The sequence below is a fragment of the Eubalaena glacialis genome, chromosome 3, assembly GCF_028564815.1.
Source record: "Eubalaena glacialis isolate mEubGla1 chromosome 3, mEubGla1.1.hap2.+ XY, whole genome shotgun sequence".
NCBI lineage: Eukaryota > Metazoa > Chordata > Mammalia > Artiodactyla > Balaenidae > Eubalaena > Eubalaena glacialis.
The window spans coordinates 173,383,172-173,398,206 of NC_083718.1; the positions used below are offsets into that span (position 1 = coordinate 173,383,172).

Genomic DNA, 15,035 nt, shown 5'->3' on the forward strand with positions numbered 1-15,035 from the left:
CTATAACTGCTTTAACTGTGTTTCTAAATGAGATCTACCAGCAGCTGTGTGGAGAAGGCTCCACCCCCTTGGTTTCTGACAATGAACAACAATGTGGTTGTTATTTTCTGTACATGCAGGATAGTTCCCATCTGGGGAGCTGTGCAGATGCTTAAAAGTCAGTCAACCAGTATGTTCATTTGCAAGTATGTCCATTCTTGATTGTTTCCTACAAGAAAGAACAATGGTTAAAAACAGGTTTAAAAAAGCATATACATTTGAATATGGAATGCATGATAGGATACTTTTATGGGTGGTGGACTTCTCTTTCTAGTTACCATGCTAATGCCCTCAAATGGGCAAGGGGGCAATAGCAGTGGTTCTGGGTGGAAGTCACTTTTTCTTTTGATTTTGAATTCGATGATTTAGCAATCAAAAACTACTTACTCATTAATTCAGCGAGTGTTTATTGAATACCTACTGTGTCAACCCATTGGTCAGCTACTAGGAATATAAAGCAAAATAAGAGATTGGTGTCCCAGGACTTGCTGATTCAGCATTCCCAATAACACAGAGTAGCTGCTCAGGGATACTGAATTCCCTGCCACCTTGGCAGTGACACGGTCTCACAGGAGCTCTGTGGATTCTGAGCACTATGGAGGCCCGTGGGGCTGAGCAGAGGTAGGCCACTCCTCAGCAGAGTGAAGCGCCAGCCTCTGTAGAGCTTCTACCTGCTCAAGCCAGGGGAACTTGCATTTTGGATATTTGTGGTCACCTGGGATGTCAGGTATACAGTGTTCTCTTGGTACATTGTTGAGACAGCAGGAACAGCACTGTGACCCAAGTTCTCAGAAATCCCCAGTGTCACAGCCAAGCCATGAGTCCAGCCTAGTCTCAGGAAGATCTCTTTAGGTGTACAGGTGGGAGATGAGGCTCCTTGGGAAATAGTGGTACTTTATTGGATTTAACTAGAGAAAAGCCAGTAAGAATTAGTGTCCGATGTGAATTAATAGATTTGTTTGGTTTTTTTTTTTTATTTGTTTTTTAAAATGCTGTTGAGGGAAATTCAAAACTCTTGATAAATTTTTGAGCATGCATCCCCAGGTTATATTCATTTATTTAGCAGTTATTTACTTCTGTTACTATATTAGTTTGTTATATATATTACAAAACACTCAAAATTAGAAATGAAAAAGGATATTAAAAATAAATATGAAAGGATGTACCAATACAGTTGACCCTTGAACATCATGGTTTGAGCTGTGCAGGTCCACTTACACGCGGATTTTTTCCAATAAACACATACTACACGATCTGCAGTTGGTCGAATCTGCAGGTGCGGAGGGCCAACTGTAAAGTTGTATGTGGATTTTTTGACCGTGTGGGGGGTCAACTGTAGTTCTTCTCTGTTTCCCAGTCAGTCATCTTGTGTGCTCACTTTGGAGACCACTGCCTGGGGGACTCTCTAGTCCCATTATAATTCCTTCCCCACCACCCAGCGGTTTATTCCAGAGGTAAAGAAGACAAAAGCACCCTGAGGGTGGTATCTGCCTTTGGTCCATTCCCTTCCTACGCTCACTGCTCTAGTAAGACATTCACAGTTGTGGTTTTCAAACATGTTTTCCTTTGAAGCCCAGCTTTCCCTGCTATGAAATTGCTGCCTTTCTCCTCATGGCAGCATTTGGCCACTCCGAAATCCCCTTTTGTGGGAACTGGTGGCCCTCTCCTCTGCCCCCCTTTTGTGATCTTGCTCAATTTGGTGCCAAGATTAACTGCAAACATGAAAGTGAAACTGTTGACATTTGCATGGGGTCGTGATCCCTAGGGGTTCGGTGCCAAGGAGGAACTTTGTCTCTTGCTTATTGCTTTTCCCAGAGTACTCTCTTCCTCAGGGTCCTCCTGTGTGGTAGAGATTGCATCTGTGGAGGAGGGCATGGGAACTGGTGTGGAGATGAACATGGGTGCTAGATACTGGGGACTGGCCCAGCAGCACGTAGTCACCGCTCAGTGGTCACCTGGAGAATGCCCTGCTGGAGTGTGGCGGCCTGGGAAGTACATGGGTCCAGAGAGCCAGAGGGATGTTAGGAGGCAAAGGAAGGACACACTCAGGTGTAGTGCCTAGAATCCAGGAGTGGGAATTTGACCCTCTTTCGGCTCCTGCCTCCACTGGACACTCCTTCCATCTTTTTGTCTCTCTCCTGTCCTCTGCTGACCATGGTGCTTAGTTCCAGTGACTGCATTAGCCCAAGAAACCAAAGTCCCACTACTTCTAGGAAGTGAGGCCTGTGGTCTTACCTTACTGAACAGGCCTTAACTGACCCTGGAAACGGAGTTATCCTCTGCATAGACACAGGCTTGTATTTCTTCTCTTACCTCGTTATACTGGCTCTGTCTCCACAGCCCAGGAACATAGTATAAACACTGGGATGAATTCCATGACTAGGAGACAGTGTAAGCATGTGAAAGGGGTGTTGGTTTTAGAGACACGTACAGCTCTCTGATCTTGGTCAACAGTAATGATACTAACATGTTTATTGAATGTTTATTATGAGCCAGGCACTGTGCTAAAGGCTCTATAGATATTATCTCAATCGATCCTTAAAATAATCTTTTGAGGTAGATAACTTAGTTTCATTTTGCATGTGAAGAAACTGAAGCTTAGAGAGGTTAAAATCACTTGTAGGTGGTGAGCAAGGATCCTGACGCAGGCCCATGACTAGCCTGCCCGCTGAAGCACGCTAGACTAGCTTGTTTCCCGATCTTTAAAACCAGGCCTTGTCTACCTCAGAGAGTTGACTTAGATGGGGTTTGTAAAGGGTCTGGTACACAGACAGAACTTAATAAGTGATAATCTCTTATCATTTTTCCAGAAGCTCAGATGTCATTTTTATTCTGTGGTTTTAAAGTGAAATAATCTTGGATAGTCACCTACAGCTGTCATGTGCTGGGTGCTGCAGAGATGAGGAAGACAGTCCTGGTCCCTCAGGGGCTCAGAGCCTGGGTGGGGGACGGGGAGAGGGAGGAGAGAGTGGAGCAGGGGCGGCCAACATTACAAAAGGCTCTCAGTGCAGTGTGTGATCAGGATTGAGGCCCCTTTACCAAGAGGCAGGAGGCACTGTGCTGCCGTCACCAAGGTGGGCAGTCTCTTGGATTCCTTTCTGCACTAACCAGTGGGACAACTGGTGTTGGGGTGCAGGACTGAGTAGAACCCAGCTGGCTACTTGGTACCAAAGCTCCGAGGCTGAAGGAGCCAAATGCAAGGTGCTGGGCCCAGAGAAGCCAAAGGGAAGCTGGTGCAGGGTCTTTCCCATTTCCAGTCCGTCCCCACCCGGCCACTCCTTGTCCACAGTCTGATTTCTGAGAGACCTTGTCCAAGGTCCTCTAAAGGCTTGTAATAGTTGGCTGATATCTCGGGTTCCCTGAGAAGCAGCAGTTAGGAAGTAAGGTTCCTCCAGCACCTAGAGGGTTTTCGGAAACTGCTCAAGTATTTCTTCGTAATCATGTTCATCATCTGCAAAAGAATCCAAGTCAGTGAGGACCTTTGGCCTTAGGTTCCTTCCCCTCTTTAGGGTACTTTCCTCCCTTGGACAGGGGAGGGCTTGGTCTGGATGCTCTAAGGTCCTTGCTAGCCCAGAAACCACAGTTTGTTGTGTCTGAACACTTCGCAAACATTCTCCTGTGTGCCTTGGGTAGTTGGGGGATGAACTCATTTTCCTTGCCAGGGCCCTGGAGCCACTGGGAGAAGGACAGTAGGGACCCTTCAGCCTCAGCCCATCTCATATAGGCCTGTCCATCCAACTGGGACTGTGGAAGGGTCACTCACGGGCAGGGCCCTGCTGAGGGTATGGCCAGCACCATCAGAGGCAAAAGCAGCAGCAGAATGGCATGGGGGAGGGGAGAAGGAAAGACAGGGGTGAACGGGGGCTGACAGACTCACCTGTATCCTGAGTGATGGGCTTAGTGGGCCTGAGACCCTTCTTGTGACCAGGAATCTTACTGTATAAATTGCAGCTGTCCTTGGTGACCTTTGGCAAGGTCTTCCTCTTGGGTTTAGGCAGCAGAGATGGTTTCTGCAATTGGAAGGCTTCAGAAGACTAAGTAGGAGAAAAAGCAGAAGTTAGCAGGATCCCAAGAAATGGAGTAAGAGAGTACATGAAATGCAATTTCCTTCAAATCTCACTTCCTCTGCTCCCCTCTGAACTTCCTTTTCAGCGTATGGCTTCTCAGGACCCCAGGTGTTTTTGCTACAAGCACTTGAACTGTTCTTTAGCAGGGGAGAAAGGGGCCAGGGTGAGAGATGACAGGGTTGGGGGCTAGAGACAGGGTGTCCCTGCGTTTTTACACAGGGATTTGGTCATTGTCCTCCAAATCTTTTGCTGAAGGAGAAAAAAGTAGTCACAAAGCCTCAGGACAAACAGAGTGCAGAGCTGAGAGGGGTCCCAGAAGGAAGAGGACTTTTACTGAAATCCTGCCATGTGCCAGAAGCTGTATGCATATCCGTTCATTCATCCTCAAGTGACTCTCTGAGCTGTTTGAGTCCCCAGTTCACATGTGAGGAACCAGGCTCAGAAAGAGTGTGCCACGTCAAGCCTCGCACGGGGGATCCCTGGCTAGGCCAGGCTTCGGACGCAGAACCATGTCTGTGGCCTGCAAAGCCGCTCCTCTTCCCACCATGTCATGCTTTCAGAAGCAAACAGTACGGCTCCCTGATGAGCAGCGGAGAATACTGATTCCCAGGGAGGGAAATTGCTGGTTCTAGGGCAACAAGCAGGAGCCATCCCAGAGGAGCCATCAGGAACCAAGGCTGGAACGGAGGTCTCAACTCTTTGTACCACATTCTTTCCAGCACTGTCACAAGGCCTGTGTTTCAGATGTCCCAGTCTAGTTTTGGTTCTGTCAGAAAACGACTACCCTACCCCCTGCCCCACAGATACGAGCCCCTTCTGGGGCTGAGATCGCTCAGGGTTCATCTTTTTAACTTCCACTGCCATCCCACTGCCTCCCCACACAGTACGAAATCCAAGTCTCTGCACATCCCAAAACAGTATGCTTGTTACAGTTTACAAAGTGCTTTTTATGTAGATCACTCCCCCCCCACCCCGCCACGCCCCCCATTCTCAGCAGAGCATGGCTATCAGCGCCCACCTCAGAGGGACGCCGTGAGAGCTGGGTGGGGCAGTACGTACGTGTAAGGGGCCACCCCAGGGTAAGTGCCCCACTAGTAGAGGCTAACAAAACAGCACTGAGAGTTAGTGATGTTATCCCAGGCTCACTGGTGAGGGAACATGCCCAGAGAGGCAGTACAGCCCACGGAGTGAGGAAACAAGGACGTGAACTTCGTGTTTCTGACTCTGACGTTCTTTGCCCGCTTGTGATTCAATTTGGTTCAGTTCGGACTCACTGGCACTTTCTCTGCCTGCCTTGGAGTGGGAGGTCCCTGCCCCACAGGACTCTTGTTCTAGCCAGAGACCAAGTACAACTAATTAAAACTACATGGCCTCCCACCTCCAAGCTATGTACAGTGTGCAGTGTGACTACAGAAGAGAGAGAACTGTCACCGCCTTGGAGGAAATGTGAGCTGAGCCTTGCCCGTGAGTCTGAAAGGAGGAAGAACGTTCCTGGCAAAAGGACTGGCGTGTGTGAAGTGCTGAGGCAGGAATCCTGGCATACCGAGAGCGTCAGGAGTTCCTCTGTGGTTGGAGCTGCTGAGCAGTGGTGGAAGGTGGGCCTGGGAAGGTGAGACTGAAGTCAGCTATGAAGGACCCTGGATACCATGTTAAGGGGTTCGCATTACCCCAGCAATGGGGAGCCACGGAAGGTTTCAGAAGGTGGGGCTGAGGCCCCATAGTGACCAGGGAAGGACGTGGGAGGCCGTTCTGACAGCCGTGGGGAGGGGTTGAAGAGGCTGCTCAAAGAGTTTAGGTGAAAAATGCTGTAACTTGAGCTAAGGAGTGACAGCCGGGGTAGCAGAGAGAGGTAAAGCACCGTGAACTTGGAGTCACAATGCTTCCGCTCCAGTTCAGGCCCCCCCATATATAAACTGTGTGACTTTGGGTGAGTCTCACAGTCGCTGAGACCTCATTTTCTCGACTGTAAAATATGGATGATCACACCAATGTCAGGATGGTCAGGATCGAATAATAGGTACAAAGCGTGCACGTTTATAAACTGCACGTTCTGGAAATAGAGACAGATGTAGAGAACAAGCATATGGACCCCAAGGGGGGAAAGCGGGGGTGGGTGGGTAGTGGCGGTGGTGGGATGAACTGGGAGATCGGGGTTGACATATATACACTAATGTGTATAAAATAGGTAACTAATAAGAACCTGCTGTATAAAAAAATAAAATTCAAAACTAACTAACTAAATAAATAAACAAACTGCACATTCTGTACAGCTGTAAGAGACACGTGATGCCAGGCAGACAAAGAAGAAACGGCAGGACCCCAATGATCCCTACAGGTGGCCCCTCCCTGCCCACTTGGGTTCTGTTGGTACCTTGACACCTTTCGCCTTGCTGACCTGCTGCTTCTGCCCACTGAGGCCCTTACTTTTCGGAGGCCTGGGCGGAGGAGCTTGACCCTCAAAGGCCGGTGACTTCCGAAGGTGATAATAGAAGGCCTCTGTCAGCTCCTCCACTGGGACTACGGGGAGGGGCCCAGCCGGCTGGCTTGGCTGCCCCTCGGCTTCCACGACAGTCAGGTCCAGCCACCGGGGAGGGACCTCGAAGCACATCTCAGGGTTGGAGTCCAGGCTGACCACCAAGAAGGGTTCCATGATCTTCTCCTCCAGCCGCAGGCCCAGGAAGGAGGGCAGAGGGTCAGCAGGGTGGCTGGCGTCCTTGGCCACCACCTTGACCTCACAGGGCAGTGAGAACTGGGCAATCAGATCCTGCAGGCTGTAGCGCCGGCCATCACCCAACTCTTCCACGAAGCCGCCAGAGAGGTGGAGGGGCAGCAGAATCTGTTCTTGGTCCTCTGCCTCTTCATACTCCTCTTCATCCCCAGGCTGGTCACTCAGCCGCTGACACACCAGGACGTCCATGTCCCTCTCTTGAACCCCAAGGGCCTGGCCAGACCCCAACACCTCCAGCCTGTCTCCCATGGCCAGGGACATGAACCCGGGGTTCTCCAACTCGTCTCCTTCACAGTCCTTTGTGGCCACTACTCGGAGTGGCTGGCCTGGCTGGAGAGCACCCAGGAGGTCGTAGGCCGTGGGGAACTCTCTCGGCCGCCGCCGCAGCTTGCCCTGGTAGGCCCCGGAGATCATGAAGTGTCTGGGCACTTTTCGGCCCTTGGTTGAGGCCAGGAACCGCCAGGGTGGCGAGGCCAGGCCATAGATGTAGAGCCTCTGGCCCTTCTGTAAGGAGCTCAGCCATGGGCTGAGGAAGATGGGGGGCCCTTCCGGAACTTCCAGGATCTCTGTGGGCAGGGGGAAGGGGCCTCCCCGGGCCAGGGCCTCGCTCAGCAGCAGCGGTTGCATGAAGTGGATGTGCTGAGAGGAGGCGGTGATATCCTCCACGTCAACCTCCAGGGTGGAGGGGATCCTGACGATGGTCCTGCGCACTGTGGAGGGGAGAGGTCAGCTCCGGCGCGCACCCTCCCCCCCTCAGAGGTCTGAGCCTGCTAACCTCTTTGCTGTCTTCATCTTTTCTTTCCTACCAGCGTTTTCCTATCGTACCAGATTCCTTGCCCACTCTTTCCTTCAACCTCTTTTTAAAAAGTTACTATAAAAAGTTTTAAAAATATTTATAAAAGTAGAATAGTATAGTGAACCCCAATGTACCTGTCACCCAGCTTCAACATTTAACCCATGGCCCATTTTCTTTCCTTTATACCCCCATCTATCCATTCCCCCTCCACTGGATTATTTGGAATCAGAATAATCACATCTTGCCATCTGTGACTATTTCAATGTGTATTGCTAAAAGAAGGGGTAATTAAAATTTCATAAATAATAACCACTAGGCTATGATCACACTGAAATAATAATTTGATAATTCCTTAATATCACTGAATATCCAATCAGTTCACTTTAAAAATTTTAATTGAATTTTGAATGTAATTTTATAAGCTGTCTTTCCAAATCCTTTCTGGATTTAAATAGATAGAACCAAATCAAGAAAGACACTGACTACATGACTTTGGACAACCTCCCCCTGTCCTGGCATTGATAGCGCCTGGTGCATAAACTCTGTAAGAGTCTGAGGAAAACTGGCCCACCCACTATGTTGTTTGAGCCGCACCACACGGAAGACAGAACAGGGAATGTTCTCCCTGTTTTGCAGATGAGAACACGGGCTCCGAGGAGTGGTGGTGACTTCCCTCAGGTCACGTGGTTGGGATTTTTGCTCTGTGCCAGATGAGCTGATAATTGGCTGAAGCTGGGAGATGGGCACATGCGGGTTCATTACACTTGTTTTTTTCTTCAGAATGCTTTATAAATTACCTGAGCTGCCTCATTCTCCAGGGTAGCCAACTCGTTATTTTTACAAAAACTAGTAAACAAAGCATAGGTTGTTTCTTAGGACAGTCCTCAGTCAGACTGCTGGCAGAATCCAGAGAAGGGTTGGTGAGGCAGAGGCAGAACCTGGCCAGTCAAGAGGCCAAGGCTGAGTGGAGGTTGAAGAATGGGGGTGCCCTGGGGACCTCTACACGTACACCCATTCTTCTACCTCTGCTCCAGCTTGGCCTCCGACCGGCCAGACCTGGCCAGGTTCTGCCTCTGTTTCACCAACCCTCTGTGTGCAGCCACCAGCCTGTCCTAAGAAGTAACCTATGAAACAGCCGGGGGATTCGGCCAGACAGTACCCTCCCGGACAGGAGGCCCTTCACGAACAATCCTGCTCTCCCCAGCAACAGGAAAATATATTTCTCCTGAGCAAATGGTCAACGCTGCACTTTCTAACACTATGTTTCTTTGTCCTAGCTGCGGGCAACCTCACAACCCAACTTTTGCCAAACTTTATGAAGTACGTGGGACCTCACTCAAGTTACCCGTTTTCCTATCTCCTTTTGCACCTAACTTCCACTATTGGGGATTCTTTATTCTGTTACGTTGTATATACCAGGTAAACCACCTGGAATCCCTGGACTATCCACGGGGATAGGGGGCATCTTCCCATCAGAGCAGCTCCCCAGGGCCCCCTCTGTCCCTCCCGCCCCCGGGCCCACCCACCTGCCCGGGGAACTCACAGTGCATGACGGCTTCGACCTCATACTGGGGCATCAGGGTCAGGGAGCGCCAGGGGAGGGCGGGGCAGGTGAGGATGGTGTCCCTCAGGGCCGGGTCCTGCAGCACCTGGAGCAGAGTCCGAGGGGGCCCAGGCTGCAGTTCCCAGAAGGGCCCCTTCTGGGACAGGGGCAGGTGCAGAAGGACCTGCTGGGCCCCGGTGCCCAGCACACAGCGGGCACAGCAGGTCCCGAGGTGCATTTCCACAGCCTCAAGCTTGAGGGGCTGCTCCTGAGGCACCACCCTGGCCTTGGTGGTGATTCTGTGGGTCGACATGAAGCAGATGGGCAGCTGCTTGGAGCTCTGGGTTGCAGCAGAGACCAGCTCCTCCAGGGTTCCATAGCTCTGGGGGCCAGTGAGGGGGCTGAAGTTGCCTGTGGGGCACAGCAGGGGGTGTCAGGGTGGGGCAGACCTTTGCCGGGCCCAGGGCCGCATATCCCATGCCCAGGTCTGGCTGCAGAGAACCAGCCAGAATCCCCCGAGGACAGGGGCCAAGGGTGGGCCAGCACTTGGATATCCAGGCTGCAGGGCTGAGGGACGGCAGGCAGCAAGTGACCATTGCAAATGGACAGTGAGGGCAGGGGTGGGGACAGTTCCTTCTGACACAGGCACGGACGCAGAGGGATTGTCACCAGAGACAGAACAGAAAAAACCACTGCCACATTTTCCTACCTCCCGACCCCACCTGCCTCTCACTTTGCCATCTTTGTCTCCAGATACCTCACCACTGCTCCATTCCCACACACCAGCACCTACCACCCCATCCTGGGTGGCTGAGTGCCACAGTCCCTCCCAAACTAGAAACCCAGGAGCTACCGGCCAAATGACCTCTGACCACCCCTCTACCCATCCCCCTGCCCTGTCCATTCTTCTGCCACCAGACTGGCCTAAAATACCCCATGTCTGGACATAATATCACTTCCAGGGTCTTCCTGCCCAAAACCCTCAACACAAATCTATTCAAGGAAGCACCGCACAAAGTCGGTCTGAGGGACATTCTGCAAACGTACTGATCGGGACTCTTCAAAAATGTTGATATCAAGACAAAGGAAGGCTGAGGAACTATTCCAGCCTGAAGGAGACTAAAGGAGGCCAACTGAATGTCATGTGCAATCTGGGACTAGATTCTGGATCAAGGCAAACACCAGGCTATCAAGGACATTAGTAGGGCGGCTGGTGAAATCTGAATACAGACTGTGGGTTAGACAGTAGTATTGTATCAATATTAAATTTCCTGAATTTAATCACTGAACTACAGTTTTGTGAGTGAATGTCCTTGTTTTTTAGGAGATAAGCTAAATATTGGGAGTAATATTCAGATGTAATGGGGCATCATGTCTATAACTCTCAGATGGTTCAGAAAAAAGATATATATACACACACATATATAGTAATATATGTTCATATGTATATATGTGTGTGTGTGTATGCATATATAATATACAGAGAGAGGGAATGCAAATGTAACAACATGCTTAACTGGTGAATCTGGATAAACAGTATACAGGAGTTCTAGCAAGTCTTCTGTAAATTTGAAATTATTTCACATTTTTTAAAAACCTCAAAATACAAAACAAAACACATCACTTCCCTATTTAAAAGCTCTTTGGCTACTTAATACCTTCAAAATAAAGACCGAAATGTGGGGACTTCCCTGGTGGCACAGTGCTTAAGAATCCGCCTGCCAATGCAGGGGACATGGGTTCGATCCCTGGTCTGGGAAGATCCCACATGCCGCAGAGCAACTAAGCCCGTGTATCACAACTACTGAGCCTGCGCTCTAGAGCCCACGAGCCACAACTACTGAGCCTGCATGCTGCAACTACTGAAACCCATGCGCCTAGAGCCCGTGCTCCGCAGCAAGAGAAGCCACCACAGTGAGAAGCCCGCGCACCGCAACGAACAGTAGCCCCCACTCGCCGCAACTAGAGAAAAGCCCACACGCAGCAACGAAGACCCAACACAGCCAAAAACTAAATAAATAAATAAATTTATTAAAAAATTAAATTTAAAAAGCCTTGAAAAAAAAAAAAAGAACGAAATGTGTCCGTGCCCCACACAAGCTCCCCCCGCCCCCCTGTGGTCTGGCTCCCGCTCACCTCCCCACCACTTCCCCTCACCTGGAACCCATGCCCTCACTGGTCCCCTTCAGCGATCACAGGAAACCATACTGAGAACAAGCCTGCAGAGGGTGCCTGCTCTGAGCCCAGCCCTGTTCTAAGTGCATCATACATGGCAACTCATTTAATTGTCACATCAAGGCTGACCGCCCCATTACAGAAGAGGAAGCTGAGGCGCAGAGAGGTCACGGGAACTAACCACGGCCACACCTAGTAGCCGGCAGAGGTGGGATTCCCATCCAGGCTGCTGGCTTCAGCGTCCAGGCCCATGGTCCACCACACTACACACCTCCTGCAGTGACTGCGCTATGGGGGGTTTCTGGAGCACCAGTGTGCTCATGCTACTCCCTCTAGCTGGGATCCTTCCTCCAGCTGAGGTGCCACCTCCTCCAGGAAGCCTGCACAGACCTCTGAGGCAGGCCACTCCTGCCCGGGGCCCTCTTCAAACTGGCGCCTACTTGTGCTGTTGTCCTCCTCACTGCCATCCTGGAAACTCCCCACCGGAGAGGGCTGCATCTGCTTCATCCCGAACCCCACACCCCAGCCCCCAGCATGAGGCCTGGCACACAGCAAGTGTCAATAAATGTTTGGTGAGTGAATGTGGGAGCGAATACAAAAACTGGCATGTGGACAAAGACATGAAACAAAAAAAGGCCCAGCCAAGAGGCAGATGTAATCAGAGATGGACATGGAGAGGACGCAGCCACGCCAGCTCAGGGCACCGTCAGAGCACTCAGAGGACATTCGGGTCTCAGGGCTGGGTAGCGGTGGATGTGAGAGCAGTGTGTGCCAACCTAGAGGGGTGGGAGTTTGTGCTGGGGTCACGTGTGCCCGAGGGTGTGCCTGGAGGGTTCCAGGACACTCAGGGAGATAGAGGTGCCTGCCTTACCCTGGAAGTTGGGAGCGAGCTCCATGGTCTGGCCCGTCCCCGGGTTCTCGCAGACCACCTTCTGGAGGCGAACACAGGTGACCTTGATCAGGTCTCCTGTGGAGAGGGAGCACTCATTCCCAGAGATCTCATAGATGGAGCCTGCGGAGACAAAGAGTCAGTTTCACCCGTTCAGTAAAGGCCAAGCACTGGGCGGCCTGTGCCCTGCTCCCCCCAGGCACTGCTCGGCCACACCTTTGCACACGTTGTTGCGGTGCCTGGAATGCCCTTCCCTGATGCCGCTCTGCCTTCTTTTAGCACTGACTGTACCCCTCTGTGGTCACATCCCCTTGCCTCCCGAACTCAGCTCACAGGGCAGGACTGATCCATCTCAGCCAGCACAGGCCCAGCCTCGAAGTGTGTGTGTTTAAGTCATGAATGAGTAAACAACCCAGTAAATCCCAGTTCCCTTATTAGCTACAAAATCAGGCCCAGGGAGGTTCAGTGACTGCCCCAAGATCACACAAAGCCAAACACCCACACTGGCGCTTTCTTCTTCAGATGACTTGCTGTTAAGGGAAGCACAGGAGAGGATGGCGGGCCGCTGACAGGGTGGGCCCAGTAGGCGGGTCTGGGCCCTGACTTACAAGGTTTAAAGGGCTATAGCAGGGTCCAGAGCATGGAAGGTGCTCAGTAAAGATCTCTCACACACAGCGACCCATCCTGCTGATGAGGGACAGACAGTGCAGGTGGGCAAGCCTCCAGGCCACCTGACTCTACTCCACCCCCGGGGCAGCCCCGGCAGGGTCCTTTACAACAGCCCTGAGAAGCGGATGAAAATCCCACCCCTTATCCCCAGGAAAATACACACAGGCTCATAAAACACACACTTCTGTCTACAGACGCTCGGGGCTGGTAACAAGAGCAGCCCTGGTGCTGAGAACTAACTATATGCCCAGCGCTGTGCTCGGCACTGCAGATGTGTCATGGCACTTAAGACTCATGACTGCCCCTGAAGGGAAGGACAGTTTCTCTTTCCTAAATACGGAAACCGAGCCTTGGCAAGGGTGAATGGGCCACCCGAGATCATCAGGTAATAGGAGGCAGAATTGGGACTCCACCCAGGACATTTGCCTCCAAACTGGGGCTCCTAACCACGCGGTGACCACAGGCATCTGCCCCATCAGTATCACCATCTGCCCCCCTCCACCTCACCCCACTCCCACACTCTCATCCTGTCAGATTCTTCTCTTACCCTCACTTCTGCCACTCCCGTCCCCCCCCCCCCGCCGGGGGGAGCATAATGAGGAAACGCAAGTATTGTGACACACAGTGGGAGGGGGTGTCAAGAGGAGGGCAAACAGAGCACAGATGCCTGCAGGAAGCCCCCAGAGAGAGCGGGATTTGAACCCAGATCCCTCAGAGTCCCAAGTGGGCCTGGCGAGACCCCATGGTGTGGTGGCCCGTCCTGCCCCCTGTGGGGCCCTCCATGTGTCTCACCCTTGATCTAGGAACCCCACTTGGGGCCTCAGAACACTTTTCTGGAAGCTGCTGTGGCAGAGCAAGGGAGCGGATGGAGGGAACAGGATGAGGCAGGGCACTCAGACATAGTTTGCTCTCTAAGGAAGGAGCCTCCCGCACCCCACCCAGACTCTCACTTCCCTCTCTCCTCCTCCTCCACCTTTCCCACTCAGTTGCCCACAGGTCCTCCCTCACCCTCAGAGCCGCCGCCTCGCCCCTCACTGCCTGTCAATCCCTCCCCTCTCACTCTTTCAGGCAATGACTACTAAGCCCCAGCTGTGTACCATCCCTGTGAACCAGGCGGGCTGCGGCCAGGTGGGCAGATGTGCAGGTGTGCAAGGAGCCAGGAAGGCTTCCCGGAGGAGGAGTGATTTTAGCTGAGAACTGAAGAGTTGATCGGATCAAGTACGGCCCAGTGCCAAGCAGAGGGCAAAGGCGGGATGGGGGTACTGAAGGAAGGACGTGTAGATAGGCGTCGAGGGGGAGGAGTGGGAGGGCATACGGAGGGGAAGGCTGACCTGGCTCTTCAGAATCAAGCAACAGCCCGGCGTCGTGAGCGCCTGAATGCCGCGACCCCGCACGGTCGGACCTCATGCAATGCGCACCGCCGTTCCACCCCAGCTTGGCTCGGTTCCACCCACTTGAGTATCTGAGCTCATGGACTTCCCATCACCACCCTGCGGGGCAATCAGCGATCCCGCATTCCACGGAAGCAAAAGCAGTGACCCGGAGAAGTTGGAGTGTGGCCCCAAATCACACAGCTTGGGTAGCGGCAGCGTCGGGATTCGAACCCAGGGCGCAATGTCCCGGGTTTCTAACGCCCTGGCAGGGAGAACCAGTCCGCCGCGGGGCCGGGGTCGGAGGGGTCTCGGCCCTTCACTCACCCTGGAAGTAGACACCCGAGCAGACCCGCAGCACACGCGGGAGGCAGGCGGGGTCCAGGGCGCACACGAAGTCCTGCAGCGATACGGGCTCCATGGTCCGCGCGGCTCGCTGGACGCGGACGGAACTGCCCGCCCGCCGCCGAGCGCGGCAACCCCGCCCGGCCGGCCCAGCGGGGCGGGGTTGGCTGGAGCGCCCCGCCCAGGGGCGTTGGGAATGCGACGCCGCGTTCTGGGACGCGCCACCTCTCTCTCCCGTCCTCAGTTCCCTTGTTTCTACAAGGGGGTTGCAGTACCCACCTCTCACATTGGTGGCAGGATTTAGAAGGTCAAGACCAGGACCTGACATCCGGGAGGCTCTGAGTAAATAAAAGCTGGTCCCTACGTGCCCAGTCGTCAGTGAGGTGCCCCATAGTGAAGGGAGGACGAGGATGA

General features: G+C 52.6%; 1 protein-coding gene across 3 annotated transcripts; it reads right to left on the reverse strand.

The window, feature by feature from the left end:
- Positions 1 to 3,138: 3,138 nt before the first annotated feature.
- THEMIS2 (thymocyte selection associated family member 2) lies at positions 3,139 to 14,697 on the reverse strand. 3 transcript variants are annotated; one of them, XM_061186907.1, is made up of 7 exons: positions 14,604 to 14,697; positions 12,220 to 12,360; positions 9,174 to 9,584; positions 7,390 to 7,544; positions 6,478 to 7,002; positions 3,917 to 4,073; positions 3,139 to 3,490 (listed from the first exon to the last, which is right to left on the reverse strand). In XM_061186907.1, the coding sequence occupies exons 1-7, from the start codon at positions 14,695 to 14,697 to the stop codon at positions 3,438 to 3,440; spliced, it is 1,536 nt and encodes a 511-aa protein (XP_061042890.1). In that variant the 3' UTR covers positions 3,139 to 3,437. The 3 variants fall into 3 exon arrangements, with proteins under 3 accessions (XP_061042890.1, XP_061042891.1, XP_061042889.1); XM_061186908.1 differs by lacking the exon at positions 7,390 to 7,544 and having other exon boundaries at positions 6,478 to 7,047; positions 9,265 to 9,584; XM_061186906.1 differs by having other exon boundaries at positions 6,478 to 7,544.
- Between the last annotated feature and the right edge of the window lie 338 nt (positions 14,698 to 15,035).

Coding starts and splice junctions, on each gene's coding strand:
- THEMIS2 (XM_061186906.1), bottom strand. CDS start 14,697: ATGGAGCCCGTATCGCTGCAGGACTTCGTGTGCGCCCTGGACCCCGCC. Junction 12,361..14,603: donor CTCGGGTGTCTACTTCCAGG/GTGAGTGAAGGG, acceptor TTGTCTCCGCAG/GCTCCATCTATGAGATCTCT. Junction 4,074..6,477: donor GCAAGGCGAAAGGTGTCAAG/GTACCAACAGAA, acceptor TCTCCTACTTAG/TCTTCTGAAGCCTTCCAATT.